The sequence below is a fragment of the Azolla caroliniana genome, unplaced genomic scaffold, assembly GCF_043228905.1.
Source record: "Azolla caroliniana isolate FFs.n. ecotype wild unplaced genomic scaffold, voAzoCaro1.0.p SCAF_3, whole genome shotgun sequence".
Lineage (NCBI taxonomy): Eukaryota > Viridiplantae > Streptophyta > Polypodiopsida > Salviniales > Salviniaceae > Azolla > Azolla caroliniana.
This window is the reverse complement of record NW_028230438.1, coordinates 24,256,153-24,270,716: the sequence shown is the minus strand read 5'-3', so window position 1 is coordinate 24,270,716 and position 14,564 is coordinate 24,256,153. Positions and strand designations below refer to the sequence as shown.

The 14,564-nt window shown below is 36.5% G+C and overlaps 2 protein-coding genes across 2 annotated transcripts; both read right to left on the bottom strand.

Moving 5' to 3' along the window:
- Positions 1-114: 114 nt before the first annotated feature.
- On the bottom strand, positions 115-4,054 carry LOC147866759 (pentatricopeptide repeat-containing protein At1g74600, chloroplastic-like). The gene has a single exon (XM_087317238.1). The coding sequence runs from the start codon at positions 3,932-3,934 to the stop codon at positions 272-274; it is 3,663 nt and encodes a 1,220-aa protein (XP_087173364.1). The 5' UTR covers positions 3,935-4,054; the 3' UTR covers positions 115-271.
- A 1,587-nt stretch (positions 4,055-5,641) lies between these two features.
- On the bottom strand, positions 5,642-8,196 carry LOC147866758 (translationally-controlled tumor protein homolog). Its single transcript, XM_087317236.1, has 5 exons — positions 8,033-8,196; positions 7,060-7,133; positions 6,768-6,896; positions 6,259-6,416; positions 5,642-5,945 (listed from the first exon to the last, which is right to left on the bottom strand). Exons 1-5 carry the CDS (start codon positions 8,058-8,060, stop codon positions 5,828-5,830), a joined length of 507 nt encoding a protein of 168 aa, XP_087173362.1. The 5' UTR covers positions 8,061-8,196; the 3' UTR covers positions 5,642-5,827.
- Between the last annotated feature and the right edge of the window lie 6,368 nt (positions 8,197-14,564).

Genomic DNA, 14,564 nt, shown 5'->3' with positions numbered 1-14,564 from the left:
CAGGTCAATATATATTTCCATTCTCGTACTATGTATCTGCAGACATATGTCTGTATTTATCTTGTTATCTATGTATCTATATATAGACAAATAACTGTGTCTAACGTTTACTGAAATTTGAATTCCTTCGATGAATTGCAGCAGCATGGTTAGCCAGTATGTACAAGCATATGACTCATTTTGTCTGAGGTTACCACCTAATATCAAATTATTTTCCAGTGGTGAACCCCTTATGTAATTTTAAATTACAGATAGTGAACTGTTGGACAAGTTATTGTCCGTAACTTTTTTTCTGAATTTCACATTCATCAAATAGATTACATTTGTGTATCATAGAGTCAGGAATACCATCAAGCCCAGATATATAACCCAAAGACTTGATAGCAGTCTCCAAGCTTGGTGCATGAGGTTTTTGATCAGAAATAGTGCACTCATTTACCTCAAAGCATACCTTTTGAGTTTGTCTAGATCCCCTCTTCGATTCTTCTAATTCACATGCATTATCATAAACCATATCTGCATAGATATTCAACATCAGCATATATCCCGTGGCATCATTAGGATTGAGCTGAACCAGCTGATCAAAGCAAAGCTTTCCTAGTCTATTATTGCCAAATGTTCTACAAGCCATGAGCAAAGACACCCATCCAACTATTGTCATAGATGATGGCATACATTTTAGCATCTTTTCAGCTTCATCCAATCGACCCACTCGACCTAATAGATCAATCATGCAGTTGAAATGCTCAATCCCAGGCATTATCCCATAGTGTTTTAGCATAGACTGAAGATGCCAACTGCCTTCAGTTACTTCGGCGACATGGCTGCAGCCTGCCAAGATGCTCGTATATGTTTTCTCATCAGGTTTCCACCCCCATAGCTGCATATTGTCGATATACTTTCGGACCTTCCCATAGTTTCCCTGTTTGGCATATCCAGAGATCATAGCTGTCCACGATTCTACACTACTAATTGAAGAGCTATTGAAAACTTTGGTTGCTTCCTCCAAGCTACCAAAGTTTCCATACATATAAATAAGACTTGTTTGTATGTTGGCATCCAGCTCTAGCCCTGCTTCAATTATCTCATCATGTATCATCTGTCCTTGTGTGAAAACGCCAATTGTTCCACATGCTTTCAAGATGCAAGCAAATATAATAATGTCTGGCTTTAATCCTTCTTGAAGCATGCATGAGAAAAGCTCAACAGCAGCAAGACAAAGTCCACGTGAGACATAGCCTCCAATCATAGCACTCCACATTACCATATCTCGACTCGGCCATTCATCAAATACTTGTCTTGCTTCAGTTAAGCTTCCACACTTAACATACATGTCAATGAGTGTGCTGCCAACCACTTCATCCATGCTTGCTGTACTCCTAGTTATTTGATAATGTATTATCCTTCCTTCTTCTAAGGCCTCTACACATTGACAAGCTCGAAGAATGTTTGAGAATGTGATTTTGTCAGGTTGTATGCCCTCTTCTTTCATGTCTTTGAAAATATTAAGGGCTGAAACAGTATGCCCATTATCAACATAGCCTGCAATCATTTCGTTGCATGAAACAATATCGTGAGAGTGTAGATTCTGAAATACTTTTTGGGCTTCTTCAAGTAAACCAAAACAAGCATACATATCCAGAAGAGCACCGTTAATAGCAGCAATCTGCTCGAGCCCCAATTTTATGATGCAAGTATGAAAAAGCTTGCCATCATCTATTGCCTTTAAACTTGCACACGCTTTGATAATGCATAAAAAAGTAATGTGGTCTGGTTCTATTTCTTCTTCTTGCATTTTGTGGAAAAGTTTAAATGCAATCAAGCCAGTCTCTCTTCCTGTATAACCTCCTATGATTATATTCCAAGAGGCAACATCTCTTTTTGGAAGCTTATCGAAGACGCAAAGAGCCTCTTCCAGGCTTGCACATTTCACATACATATCGATTAGAGCATTACCAACTAATTCATCAGCATTACATCCACTAAAAATGATTTGGTGGTGAACCCATCTCCCTTCGGCTGCTGCTCTTATCATTCCACATGCCCTTAGCACTGCCAAAAATGTGACTGAATCAGGCTTAACATCCTGTGCTTCCATGTCTTCAAATTGTTTGAGAGCACAAAAGCCCCACCCCTCTTGGGTATATCCTGTAATTATTGAATTCCATGATACAACATTCCTATTCGGTATCTTACTGAATATTCTATCTGCCTCTTCGAGGAGCCCACATTTGCAATACATGTCGACAAGTGCACTTCCAACCACAATCTCTGAATCAACATTGCATTCCAATATCAGAGAATTTACTAAGAAACTTTCTTTGATTGCCCTCAAATCAGCACATGAGTTCAATATGGAAGAAAATGTGATTTTATCAACATTCACGTGAGTGTCTTGTATCATCTCAGAAAATAGAACGAAGGCATCTTGAGGGTGTCCATGTTGAGTATAACCTCCGATTATGGCATTCCACGAAACCACATCTCGTGGCAACTTTCTACCGAATATGTTGAATGCATCATCCAATTTTCCACAGCTTGCATACATGTCAATCAAGGTATTATGAACCATTATGTCTGATTCCATTGCTATTTTTGAAACATGGTCATGTATCAACCTTCCATCTTGCAATGCTCTTGAACTGCTGCATGCTTTTAGAGTGGTTGCCATTGAGACATTATCCCTAAATGTACCATTTTCTCCCATTTTATGAAATAACTTAATACTTAGATCACATTTTCCATGTTCAGTATAAGCAGTGATCATTGTATTCCATGATACATCGCTTCGTATTGCCATTCCCTGAAAGACTTTGTCAGCATCTTCAATGCATCCACACTTAGAATACATGTCAATAAGTGAATTACAAATTGCTTCCTCGCTTTCCTGACCGTCCCTAACTATGTTTCTATGCAATATCCTCCCCTTTCCAACACCTCCAATAAGGGCACATGCCTTTATTAAGGAGGAATATATCACTTTATCAGGATGCTGGTTCTCCTTTTTCATTTTCTCAAAGAGATCAAGTGCAAGAAGTCCATTTCCATACTGAACATATCCTGTGATCATGGTACTCCACAAAACATCATCTTTGATAGAAATTGATTCAAATACTTTGCAAGCATCTTCTAAGTTTCCACACTTAACATACATATCAATGAGAGTAGAGCATATCACTTTATCTGATTCCAGCATACATATTATGATCCTATCATGTATTTCTCTTCCTTGTTTGAGGGTCTTACTATTACCGCATGCTTTCAATATACATGAATATGTGAATCGATCTGGATTTAGGCCTTTAACTTTCATTTCTTCAAAAAGCGCAAGAGCAAGAAGACATTGTCCATGTTGAACGTACCCTGAAATCAGTGCTCCATAAAGAATAGCATCATATTGCATACAATGAATGAACACACTATGAGCTTCCATTAACTTTCCACTCTTCCCATACATATCCACAAGCATAGTTTCAAGAACAACATCATGCATATCCAACCCATTCTTCACAATCTCACTATGTATATACATCCCTTCATGAAATGTTTCAAAAGAGAAACATGCCTTCAGAGCACACAAGTATATGAACCTATTGGGTAATGCACTATGTTTATTAATCATATCATGGTAGATCAAAAGAGCCTTCTTGTGAGCTCCAAGTTTGATATGGGAAGAAATAATGGCCTGCCATGTGTGCGAGCTAGGTTCAGAGATATTGGAAAACACTGAATCTACCTCTTTCAAGTCTCCATTAGAAGCATAAAGATGAATGAGAAACTCCGCAAGCACAGAAACTGAATCCAAACCAACAGTGACCATAACTGAATGTATCGGCCTTCCCAAAACCATGTCTTTCTTTCTGACACATTCTTGAAGAAGGTTGTAAATAGTGTCTCTTGTTGACAGAGGGGCTCTGTTTTGCAAATGCCCCATGGCCAGGAAAACCTTGAGAGATTTCGATTTTCTGGTTCAATCATGTCGTTACAAGACAAAATCACTTAGGACCCACAAAGGACGATCCATGGTTGGGTTTAAGAACAAGAGGTGAGGTACAAGAGGAACCCATGAGGTTTTGGGATGAATTTTGACGGAACATTCCAAAGAACATAAAGAAGTTGAAGCTCGCACTTATAGTTCGCAAAATGTCAATGTGATTTTTTGGAGGACAAAAAAATAAATAAAATAAAAATATCAATGTGAGTAGTTGTGTTAGGAATCATACTTGATCGATAACATTGTCGAAGGTATGTCTAACTTACCTAAGATGAAAGGTCTAGATACACTAACACTAAGTATCACATCCCTTTTGTGGTAATTGCACGATCCAACTTGTTGCGAAAGTCATACTAAGTGATACACAAGTTATATCTCTAGACATTCAAAATAGGTACCTATATAATGGTTGGCCTACAATGAAATCCCTCTATTGAGACGCCATAGGCTTATGTCTCAACTTTGGAGATAACATGGACGCGAGCCCATCCAATTGAAAAGCCTTTCCTTAGAAATCAAAGGGTTATGTTATGATATTTGCAAAGATGTGAGGTGATTGTGAAATGACAAGGAACTGCAATATAGTATAAGAAGGGTCAAATTTACACCCATCAACATATACACTCATGTACAGAGAAATGTGGATTTTGTCCTAGGAATCCACCAATACTTGTTAAGGGCTAATGTAACAGGCAACAATCTTGCGGTTGTCAAAAACTTGTATTGCGTTTAAAGAGGGGACATCAATATAGGTTACAAGTTATCCTTAAAAAGACAATTACCATCTTATAATATCAACACACCCATCATTTTCTTTGTCTTCACAATGAAAGGGTCTAACCTTACAAAAACATATACAACATCATCTACTACATACAGTAAATTCCCTCTTCTTTTACAATCAGCTATAGTTTTAAAGTCGACTAAATTCTGACACAACATACTTATGCTCTAGCTTAATAGAACAAATTTATTGCATGAGAAGATGACAAGAACATAGATTTGTTGTATGGAACCATGCTTGATTTGCTTGTATTTCTGATCTTAACATTAGTCTTCTTCCCACTCTTTGTACCACTCCCTTTTCTAATTCGTTGGTAATGTTTTATGGTACAGTCTCCTTCACTCTATTTTATTGGTCAACTCTCACAGTACTGTTTTCAAAGTTTAATTACCCCTCATTCCATAGACTTTCCATCAGGGAACCCTTAATAAAATATTCATAAGAATAGGAAACACAGAAAACTACCAAAACCCACGACAGGCAATAGGGTAGTTCCAAAAAGAAAGCACAAAATGAATGATGTAACACCTTTTGAGAGAGCAAGGGCGGAATGGAAAAGAATAATTTAGATTCGACACAGAGATGACTACACATTAATAATTACGTAAATTTGACAGTAAGAAAGAACTTTGAAGTGTGACAACTGGATATCTATATATTGTGAAGTATAATTAATTATAGACTCGTGGCTGAATCTATATCACTCAAACCACATATCCTCCCCCATGGCATGAATACAATCAAGAAGAATTACAAACTTGCATTTGTAGCAAAAACTGAAAGTTTAACTGCACATTTTACATGAATTATTGCAGCCAGTTTGAGCAGCTTACTAAAATGACAAATCGAGACAGGTAAAACAATTAAACATAAAAAAATCAGCTCATTATAAATAGTCTCCGTTACACGAAATCAGCCTACAAATCTGAAGACAAAAAAACATTGTTGCTCTGCTTGGATAAAAAAGAGCATTTGTTTGATTTCATGTTGAGATAAAACTTCAGCTTTCTTCCAAACAGAATCTCTCATTGCAGCACATTAACCATTTTTTAGCATTTCACCTCCTTCAACGAATCACCAAAATATAAAAATGTCGGATCAGTTGCACCATCCTTATAGTAAGCAAACACCAATGATGCATCATCTTTCATGCTTTCACCGACAAAACTGCATAAACCAACAAAAACGTTATCAGGGTCAAGATACTTATTTGTTATGCATATGTGTATATTGATATGTATGTATCAGAGTTTGTTCATACATATGTACATAAAATGTATACATCAGTACAAAGACAACTTACATTGCCATGTATACATGTATAATGTGTATCAGTATACAATCTCAATATATATGTATATGCATGTGCACAGTATATCAATAAGGTATACACATTTGCATGGATTCTACATGCACATATGTATATATACAACATATACAATTACCCGCATATGCATATGTATATCTTATACAAGCTTACAATTGCAAGTCATTCAACTTGGACATTAGCCATTTCACAGCAGGTTCAATACTCTTCTTAAATTCCTCTTGCCTCTCCTCTGCCACTAGAGGGGTGAGATTCTTGATATATTTCTTGATGTAAGCTACAAAGGTCTTCTTGTCGAAGGATGGTTGCTCCTGAAATAAGTGGCAAGATGAAGAGCAATAAACAAGCTATCCAGATATATACATGCATCATTGCATTACTGCTATATTACAATAGTATGCACCAACAAGGATGGGTATTGAGCAATTATATGCACATTTCTTGAGCTAGCATTGCTCCTAAACTATAAAACACTGACAACAGTAGCGTAGGGGGCCATCAAACAGCTATCCAGATACATCCCTTTCTAAAAGGTAACATTGCTACAATACAATATAACATACTTAGGCTTCACATAAACAATCAACATATAATTCACTTGTAACATTCACATAACTTTTACAGAACACATGCACCTCGCTAATATACTTTACAGTACTGACCTGGAGTCTGAAAGTATCAACAATGTCAACAACTTTCACAGCCTCATCATTAACACCTTCATCATCTTCTGCTCCTTCAGCAGATGGATTGGCTCCAATGTCAACATCCAGGGCACCTTTCACAACCCACTACACAAATGAAACCATCATAAACCAATTCCAGTGAATGGAACATAAACAAAACTTTTTTAAACAAGAATACTCCAAAATTCTGAAAGTATCACAAAAACTTTGAAATAAAAATGCACTAGCTTTTGAAGTGGCACCAAAATAACATGAAACTGCAATTTACCTTTCCATCCACTTCCCACAAGATACCATTCAGTATCTCCCTGTAAGGGAAAGAATCTGAAAGAAGCTCATCACCTGCAAATAATTCCAAATTCCATGATCCATTAATACAGAAAGATTTCTGGCAACAAATAATTCATGAAAGAAATCTTTGATTAATACCAAATTTGGCATACATTCACTGATTCACTAATCATGATGAACGCAAAGCATAGAACTCAACGCATTTCAATATAACAAGAGAATATTCGATCAAAGAGAGTTCATACGCACCTACATGAAATTTTATTTACATAGGAATGGAGAACCGAAATAAGAAATTCAGGGTAGAAACAAAGAGACATATAATAAATAACAGAATCTACGTGAAAAGGAACATCACAAACAGAGCATACTCTAGATACGGAAGGATCAAACAATCAAGAAAACGCTGTCTGATGTTGAAACTACGGAAGCTTTTTAAAACCAAAACAGAAACCTTCTGGGATAAGCATAGAATCTATGCCACTCCGAAGGATACATTAAGATATAACGAAAAAATACAAAATAATGGTGAAATATGATATTAGAACTAGAATGATCATTAGATCTAAAAACGTTCCTTGAGGCTTAACAATGATGAAGATAACTCGAAACAAGTTTCCATTCCAAATTCAAGGCGGATACAAGCGCTTCCTAACCAAAAATGCAATGCACAAAAACATAATCCACACTACACAGCAGCAGTGTATGCAAACAAGGCCCTGCATAAAACGAGATGAATGGGAACAACATTCGGCACAAAACGTGATGAACCGGAGAAGAATTCCAGGGTGAAGACGAGATTAACGGAAATGCGTGTCGGAGAAAAAATGACCGCACAGAACGAGTAGTGAGACAGGAAAAACAAGATCTGAGTTTGTGTGTGTGTGTGTGCGCGCGCGCGCGCGTGTATGAGAGAGAGAGAGAGAGAGAGAGAGGGAATAAACACACACCTGAGAGCAGATCCTGATACACCAACATGATGATGAAGTCGACGAAGAAAGGGTGAAGACAGGGAAGAGAGAGAGAGAGAGAGAGAGAGGCTCTCCTCTTTCGTCTTCTCCCTTCTTCTGAAGTCTCTTCCTCTACTGCTGGGGGAGACACAGAGAATTCTGTAAGGTCTTTCGCCATCGCCATAAGAACAACCTAGGGTTTTTCGCTAGCTCTCGTAGACCGTCCGATCTATGTCTTCACGTGCCACGCGGCATCGTTCTAACCATCGATCAGGATCCGGTGCCTCTTGTGTTTTTTTTGTTAACGAAGGAGAATTCGTTTCCATTCGTCTTTTTCTTTTACTTTCTCTAAACCTTGCATTCACGCCAACCCACAAATATGTTGATTCAAATTTGCTGTCTTTTATTTGTCAAAATACAACTCAATTAAATTGGCAATTGTATAATTAAGAAAATACAACTCAATTAAATTTGCAATGGTATATAATTAAGAAAATTCAACTCAATTTAAATTCGCAATGGTTGGACATAAGATGGAAGAGTGCCTATGGTCATGGTATGCTATGAATATATATATAGGATATCTCATACATAAACCATGGATACATATATGATGTATGGTGTATAGTTATTGGATCACTAGTTAATGGCATGGTCATGGAATTCAACGATAGCATGAATCTTAGATGTCAATGATTGCATGAAGAGAATATACTAGTGTATCAAATGGTCATCCATGAGTGTGATGATGTTTCTAGTACCCACGCTCAACCGAAGTAGCATGGCCTTTGTCCCTACAATGCTTCTCTGAACAACTAATGGAAGCGGTGCATCAATAAGGTGTTCGCCTTGAAGCTCAAATCTCTCATCCCACACCCCGGCCAATATGAGCTTTCCTCATTCTAAGCCCCTGGTTCGTGCAATGTCCCTAGCCCCCACTCCTAAAACCACTACCTCACCACTAACAAATTCATGACAAAGGCAACAATAACATCGATTGTATGTGCCTAGTAATAAGGGCATCGTACTAGGGTTGGTGAATGCCACGGCCACCTAAAAACCATTCACGATGTTCAATGGTTTGATTAGTTGTGGCACTTGTCATCAAATTCAACTAAGCATAGAACACAAATTTAGACTCGACAACTTATTTGGTCAAAGAGACACCTTGTAAGTGTTAATGAAGTATCATTTGGGGGCATCGATGGAGCATGTCAAAGCTTGCCTATATGGCTACATTTATGCACATTGCGCTTGTGATTTTCTCAACTATGTCAATAACCACATCAATGCACTTTTCACGTTAACTACCATTTTTCATTGTTGGTTTACATTCATACACATCTCCTTGGTTGCATAAGGGTTTGCATTTGTCAATTTTCATAGCCCCAAATTGGTTGGTTATCATGCACTTCCCTTAGCGTTTGATTGTTGCATAAGGCAATGGTATTTTATGTGTCCAACTAGTCAATTTGAACATGCATGTTGATTTGCTCTTTTATCATGAATTCTTACCATGACAAACACAATGAGGACTAGTTAAGTTAATATATCACGAGGACGTTGTAGTAGAAGATCGCAATGACACTCTAAATGACCTTCTAATCCTAACATCCTTGTTTTGACCTTTTATGAACTCATTGTGTAAACCAAGGGGTGACCATGAGGATATGAATCGAGGGGCAATAAAAATAAATCAATACAATACTATAGATTACAATTGCATACTAATTAAACCACAAACATTGAAATATAGATACTCATGCAAAAGAGCAATTACAATTGGTTTTCTTGTGTTTTTTCTTTCATGTAAATTCCTTATCCAGTTGCACCATTCATGTAAACAATATATGTTGCATGACAAGCCATTATCGTGTCATTTGACTTTAATGGCCTATTATGTGGGTAGCTTGACTGACGGTCATTGTCACGATAATCTAGTTCCATAGCATTTGTAGTCATGTTTACTTTTCTTATTTAAAATTATGGCCTTTTGATCCTTTTCACACTCACCAAATGACCAATATATTGATCCATATCTCACTAGTGTGGAGAAAGATATGTGCTTAGGGAAACGCCTCAGAATGTGATTAGGAACTCACAACTTTTATTGTCAATCACGAACCCTTTGGCTTGTCTTAGTCTAACAAAGGACATAGTTACTTTATTTATGAAGATTGAACATTATAGGAAATCCCCCAACCATGCTACCAAACACGTTTTCACACTGCCAAACTTAACACCTTAATAGCCATGTGTGAGGAAATAGTCTCACTCCATACTCAATTGGAACAACTATGCCATTAACTTGCAAGTGCGTCAGACAATATGCAAGTCTTAGAGAAACCAAATTGATCCGATGTCATTTGATAAGGCTAGTACATTTTTATGAAAAGGAGATTTAGGTGTTAATGAGAAGAGAGAATGTTGAATATACCTCTCATCAAGTACTAGAGCGAAACCACGGAGCTTCATATCACCTAAATAACGTATTTAAAGTTGTAGAACACAATGCATGGAATTGAGTCAAGAAGTCAATAGAGGCAACGCCACAATGTAAATGTTAGAGGCTACTTCGTTGACCATTTGGCCACATTTACATTGTTGTCAAAAGCCATGTAACAGATATTTGTAAAGGAAAAATTCATGTACATATGTCTATTTGCGTTTGGGAAGTTGTCCCTAGAGAACAACAAGGCATTACACGTATGTAGGAAGTAACACCTCCCTAAGTAGTCATTTGACTTGATAGTTCAATTATGAGCCGTTTTGAATGTACTCAGATGACATAGGGGACAAATAATTAATGCATGTATCTTAGTGTGACCCCACTTTTGCATATAACCTCCTTTTAACATCAAGTAAAGGGAGAACATTGTTGGCATTTGCTCATCTAATATCATAAAGGGAGAGTATAAAGACATGGGTCATGGATGTAGATGATGGAATGGTTGTGCATGTGGATCATAGCATGGGAATGCATTATGTTTTATGGATGTATAAAGGCATGAGTCACAGTCCATGGATGTAGATTACGGCATGGTCATGCATTGGATCATAACATGGGAATGCACGTAGTTTATGGATGTATAAAGGCATGGGTCAAGGTCAATGGATGTAGACAACGACGTGGTCGTACATGTAGATCATGGATGTATCATATCATGGTCATGCACGTGGTTAATGGATGTGATCGTGGCATCGCACAACTTCCAAAAGAAAAAACTCACTCGCAAAAGCTCCTTTCATCAGAAAAAAATACCTCTTAACTTAGAAAGTTGTCCTAATGCTTGCATGCAAAATGGATGCACATCGCGCTTACCACTTGTCATGCAAAGCTAAATGTATTTTCTATCATCGTATCAAATGAAAACATCAATACAAGCAACTCGAAGAAAATGAGTGTTGACAAAGAAACAAACAATTAGAAGGTGCTTGATAAAACTCTCAACTAGAATGAACCATGTATCGTGGTCAATAATGAGCCACTTTAGTGCAATAAATTACCTATCCTATTGAACGTATAAATCTCCAAATACGTTGTCCTTAAGATTCTTTCCACCAAATGTACTAAATCTTGAATAATACTTAAGGTTAAACAAAGAATTGCATCAAAGGCAAGTCAAGAGGGTCAAAATATACAGAAAGCTCAAAGGCAAAACAATCCAATTCGAAATATTGAAAAGTAAATTACAATATGGGGGGATTACACTAATGAAGCTTTTTCTACACTTGCTCCACAATGTCCCAATAGGTGCCCTAACGAACTACGTTTTTTTACAACATGAATGTATCGCCAACTTGGAGAGATCTGGAACTCACACTTTATAGAACATATTGCATGCATTGCACCACACTGCAAATTCTTTAAGCAATGCATGTTTTGTCACGAATAAATTAAGGAATAAGAGATTCACAGTTTGATATATACATTGTATTTGAAAATTTCCTTTCCACATATTACCAACCCGGTGTACTCCCTAAACACTATCCTTTGATAATCGACAATGTGCATTGTTGATTGCAACATTTATTGGTAAAGTTCTCGAACATGAAGAGCAAGTACTTAATTCCACATATATGCAAAAACGATTCATGGTTTGTTCCATGTGTCATAATTGACCTCCTACAATCTAAATGAAATCTCTCTCTCTCTCTCTCTTTAATATTTGGCCTCTAAAGGTGATAATAGAATCTCTCTGTGGTATGTATGTATTCATTCAATGAGAACTATATGCTAATCATGTGCTCGAATTCTTTAATGTACAAAGAATGCGCCAATATATAGTGCACAAATAAAGGTAAGTGTGAATGGGGAGTGAGAAAGATTATGAAGTTGACCCAATGGCATTTAGAGGTAAACACGTACTGATATTACGGGAAAAAATGTAATATAGGGTCTTTAACAGTTTTTCTTTACGATTTGTCACAAATCAATTAAAGCATTTAATAATACATAACACGACAATATAAATAAAAAAACATAAATATGACTTATTGAGGCTGTTGAGAAGTCAATTTATGACTTGTCATACATACTATTATTTTACAGGTTATCATGCAATTCTGTATTATATGTTGGCTTGATGTCTTTCAAAGTAGTTTGGACATTGAGTCCATCAAATGCTAAATATTATTATAAAGTAAGAAGATGTCAAATTACTATAATGCATTGGAAAAAAATTTATGAAGACAAACTACTAGCATCACATTGACTTACTAACAATGAAAATACTTGTTGCCCATAACATATACATGTGTATATGAAAAATTGTGTTTGCCTAGGAGTGGATATATAAGATATTAGTGGTGCATACCATCAACATGAAAGATAAGTGTGCAAGTTTCTCATTCATACATAGCCATGCTCTTGATCACTTTATGAGAATAATGTCTACTCAATGCAAAAATGGGGACAAAAAGACTATTATTTACAAATCACCTATAAAAAATGAAAAGGGCCAAGAAAAAATAAAGAAAAAAGTAGATACTTGTTCGCTGTCAAACCTTTAAAAAGGCACAACACTTTATTGTTCCCCTTTAAAGTACCAAGTTTGTTCGGGCAATTACCATGATTACTAAGGATTTGTATAAATAATTTGGGGACAACGAGTTGATTTGCATGCATCATAATTGATACATAAATCCAAGTAAACAAATAAAAACATGTAGATACCATATTTGGACTAGTTTTATTATTGCGAAGAACATTGTCTTATGATTTACGTTATATTTGCTAGCTCACCATGATATCTAAGAATTTAGGCAATGTTTATCCTAATTTTTTGTGCATAAAATCATCACTCGGTACCTTGATTTTAGTTGTTTGACATACCGTGACATTTGAGGCTATATTAATAGAACCTTAAGACATCCCAAATGTATGGTTACTTTTACAATTACAATAAAAATAATTATAACCATTTTGAGATATATATATGTAGCCAATCACAAGTGTTATATTGGTATGTAGCTGTGCAATCCACGTCATTTGTGTGATAAACTATGTACTGGCGAAGGAGTATAATCACGTTATAGTTTTATGCTTGCTTTCTTATAGCATATCATGGAGGCAAAGCAACTTGTGAAATGCTCACTACAAAAAAGTCATGTGTGATCTATTTAAAAAGTCGAGGAGATGAAAAATACTCTGAGGGGATCGAACTTCAAAGGGTCACCGATCCAATGTGTAACTAGACTAGTCCCAAAAGTGCTTTATCTTATTCCAAGCAACCTAGCAACCTCACAACTTGAAGCCACCTTAAAAATGACCCCTATATACCAACTTCATCGAGTGTTTAAACACTAGTTCTGTCCTCTTCAAGGTTGACATGATTCTCACCAGTGTACGAGAATAATATATTTATTAATCAACCAAGTTTTCTCTCATGAATGGAATGAGTTATAAGAAGTTACTGTGAAATTAAGAAAACATGTACATTCCTTCAAAGTTATTCCTTTTCATCCAATGAGTAAGATCAACATTTCTCCAACATTTTAATGAATGTCAACATACTCATTCACCGATACTAGTCTCAATATGACCATAAGTTAATTGCAATTGAAAATTGTCCGTAGGGATACATGGAGGGGGAGGAAAAGGCCCATATCAACAATTACACCATGGAGTTTTCCTTGCAAACAAGAAAGCATGAAAGCAAGGCAATTGAGTAATAAAAATGCACGAGAATTATTGCATGTAGTAAAAAGGTTGAGCAACAAAAACTAATTGAAACAGCAAAGTTATGTTAGTTTGAGAGATATTATACAATAATCTTCATTTGGTTTTTTACTATTGACAACATGTAGTACGGGGGCAGGGTTTGAACCCGCAGTCTTCGGGTCATGAGCTTCATGAGTTGGCCATTTACTCCACCCCGCAAGCAAGTTAGCAAACAAAGTACTAGATCACCATGTAACTTTTGGCGACATTTCGTGGTTTGAACTCATTCAAAACACCGCTATTAACAATAAGAGAGGATTTGCAAGAAGGGAACTGAAGAGAAACCATTCCTTACTCAAGAATAAGGGG

What these genes read in the sequence shown, in the direction of transcription:
- LOC147866759 (XM_087317238.1), bottom strand. Translation starts at nt 3,934, where the DNA reads ATGGGGCATTTGCAAAACAGAGCCCCTCTGTCAACAAGAGACACTATT.
- LOC147866758 (XM_087317236.1), bottom strand. Translation starts at nt 8,060, where the DNA reads ATGTTGGTGTATCAGGATCTGCTCTCAG. An exon ending in GTATCAGGATCTGCTCTCAG is followed by an intron (nt 7,134 to 8,032) that starts GTGTGTGTTTAT and finishes AATTATTTGCAG; the next exon opens with GTGATGAGCTTCTTTCAGAT. An exon ending in AAGTTGAATGACTTGCAATT is followed by an intron (nt 5,946 to 6,258) that starts GTAAGCTTGTAT and finishes TGGTTTATGCAG; the next exon opens with TTTTGTCGGTGAAAGCATGA.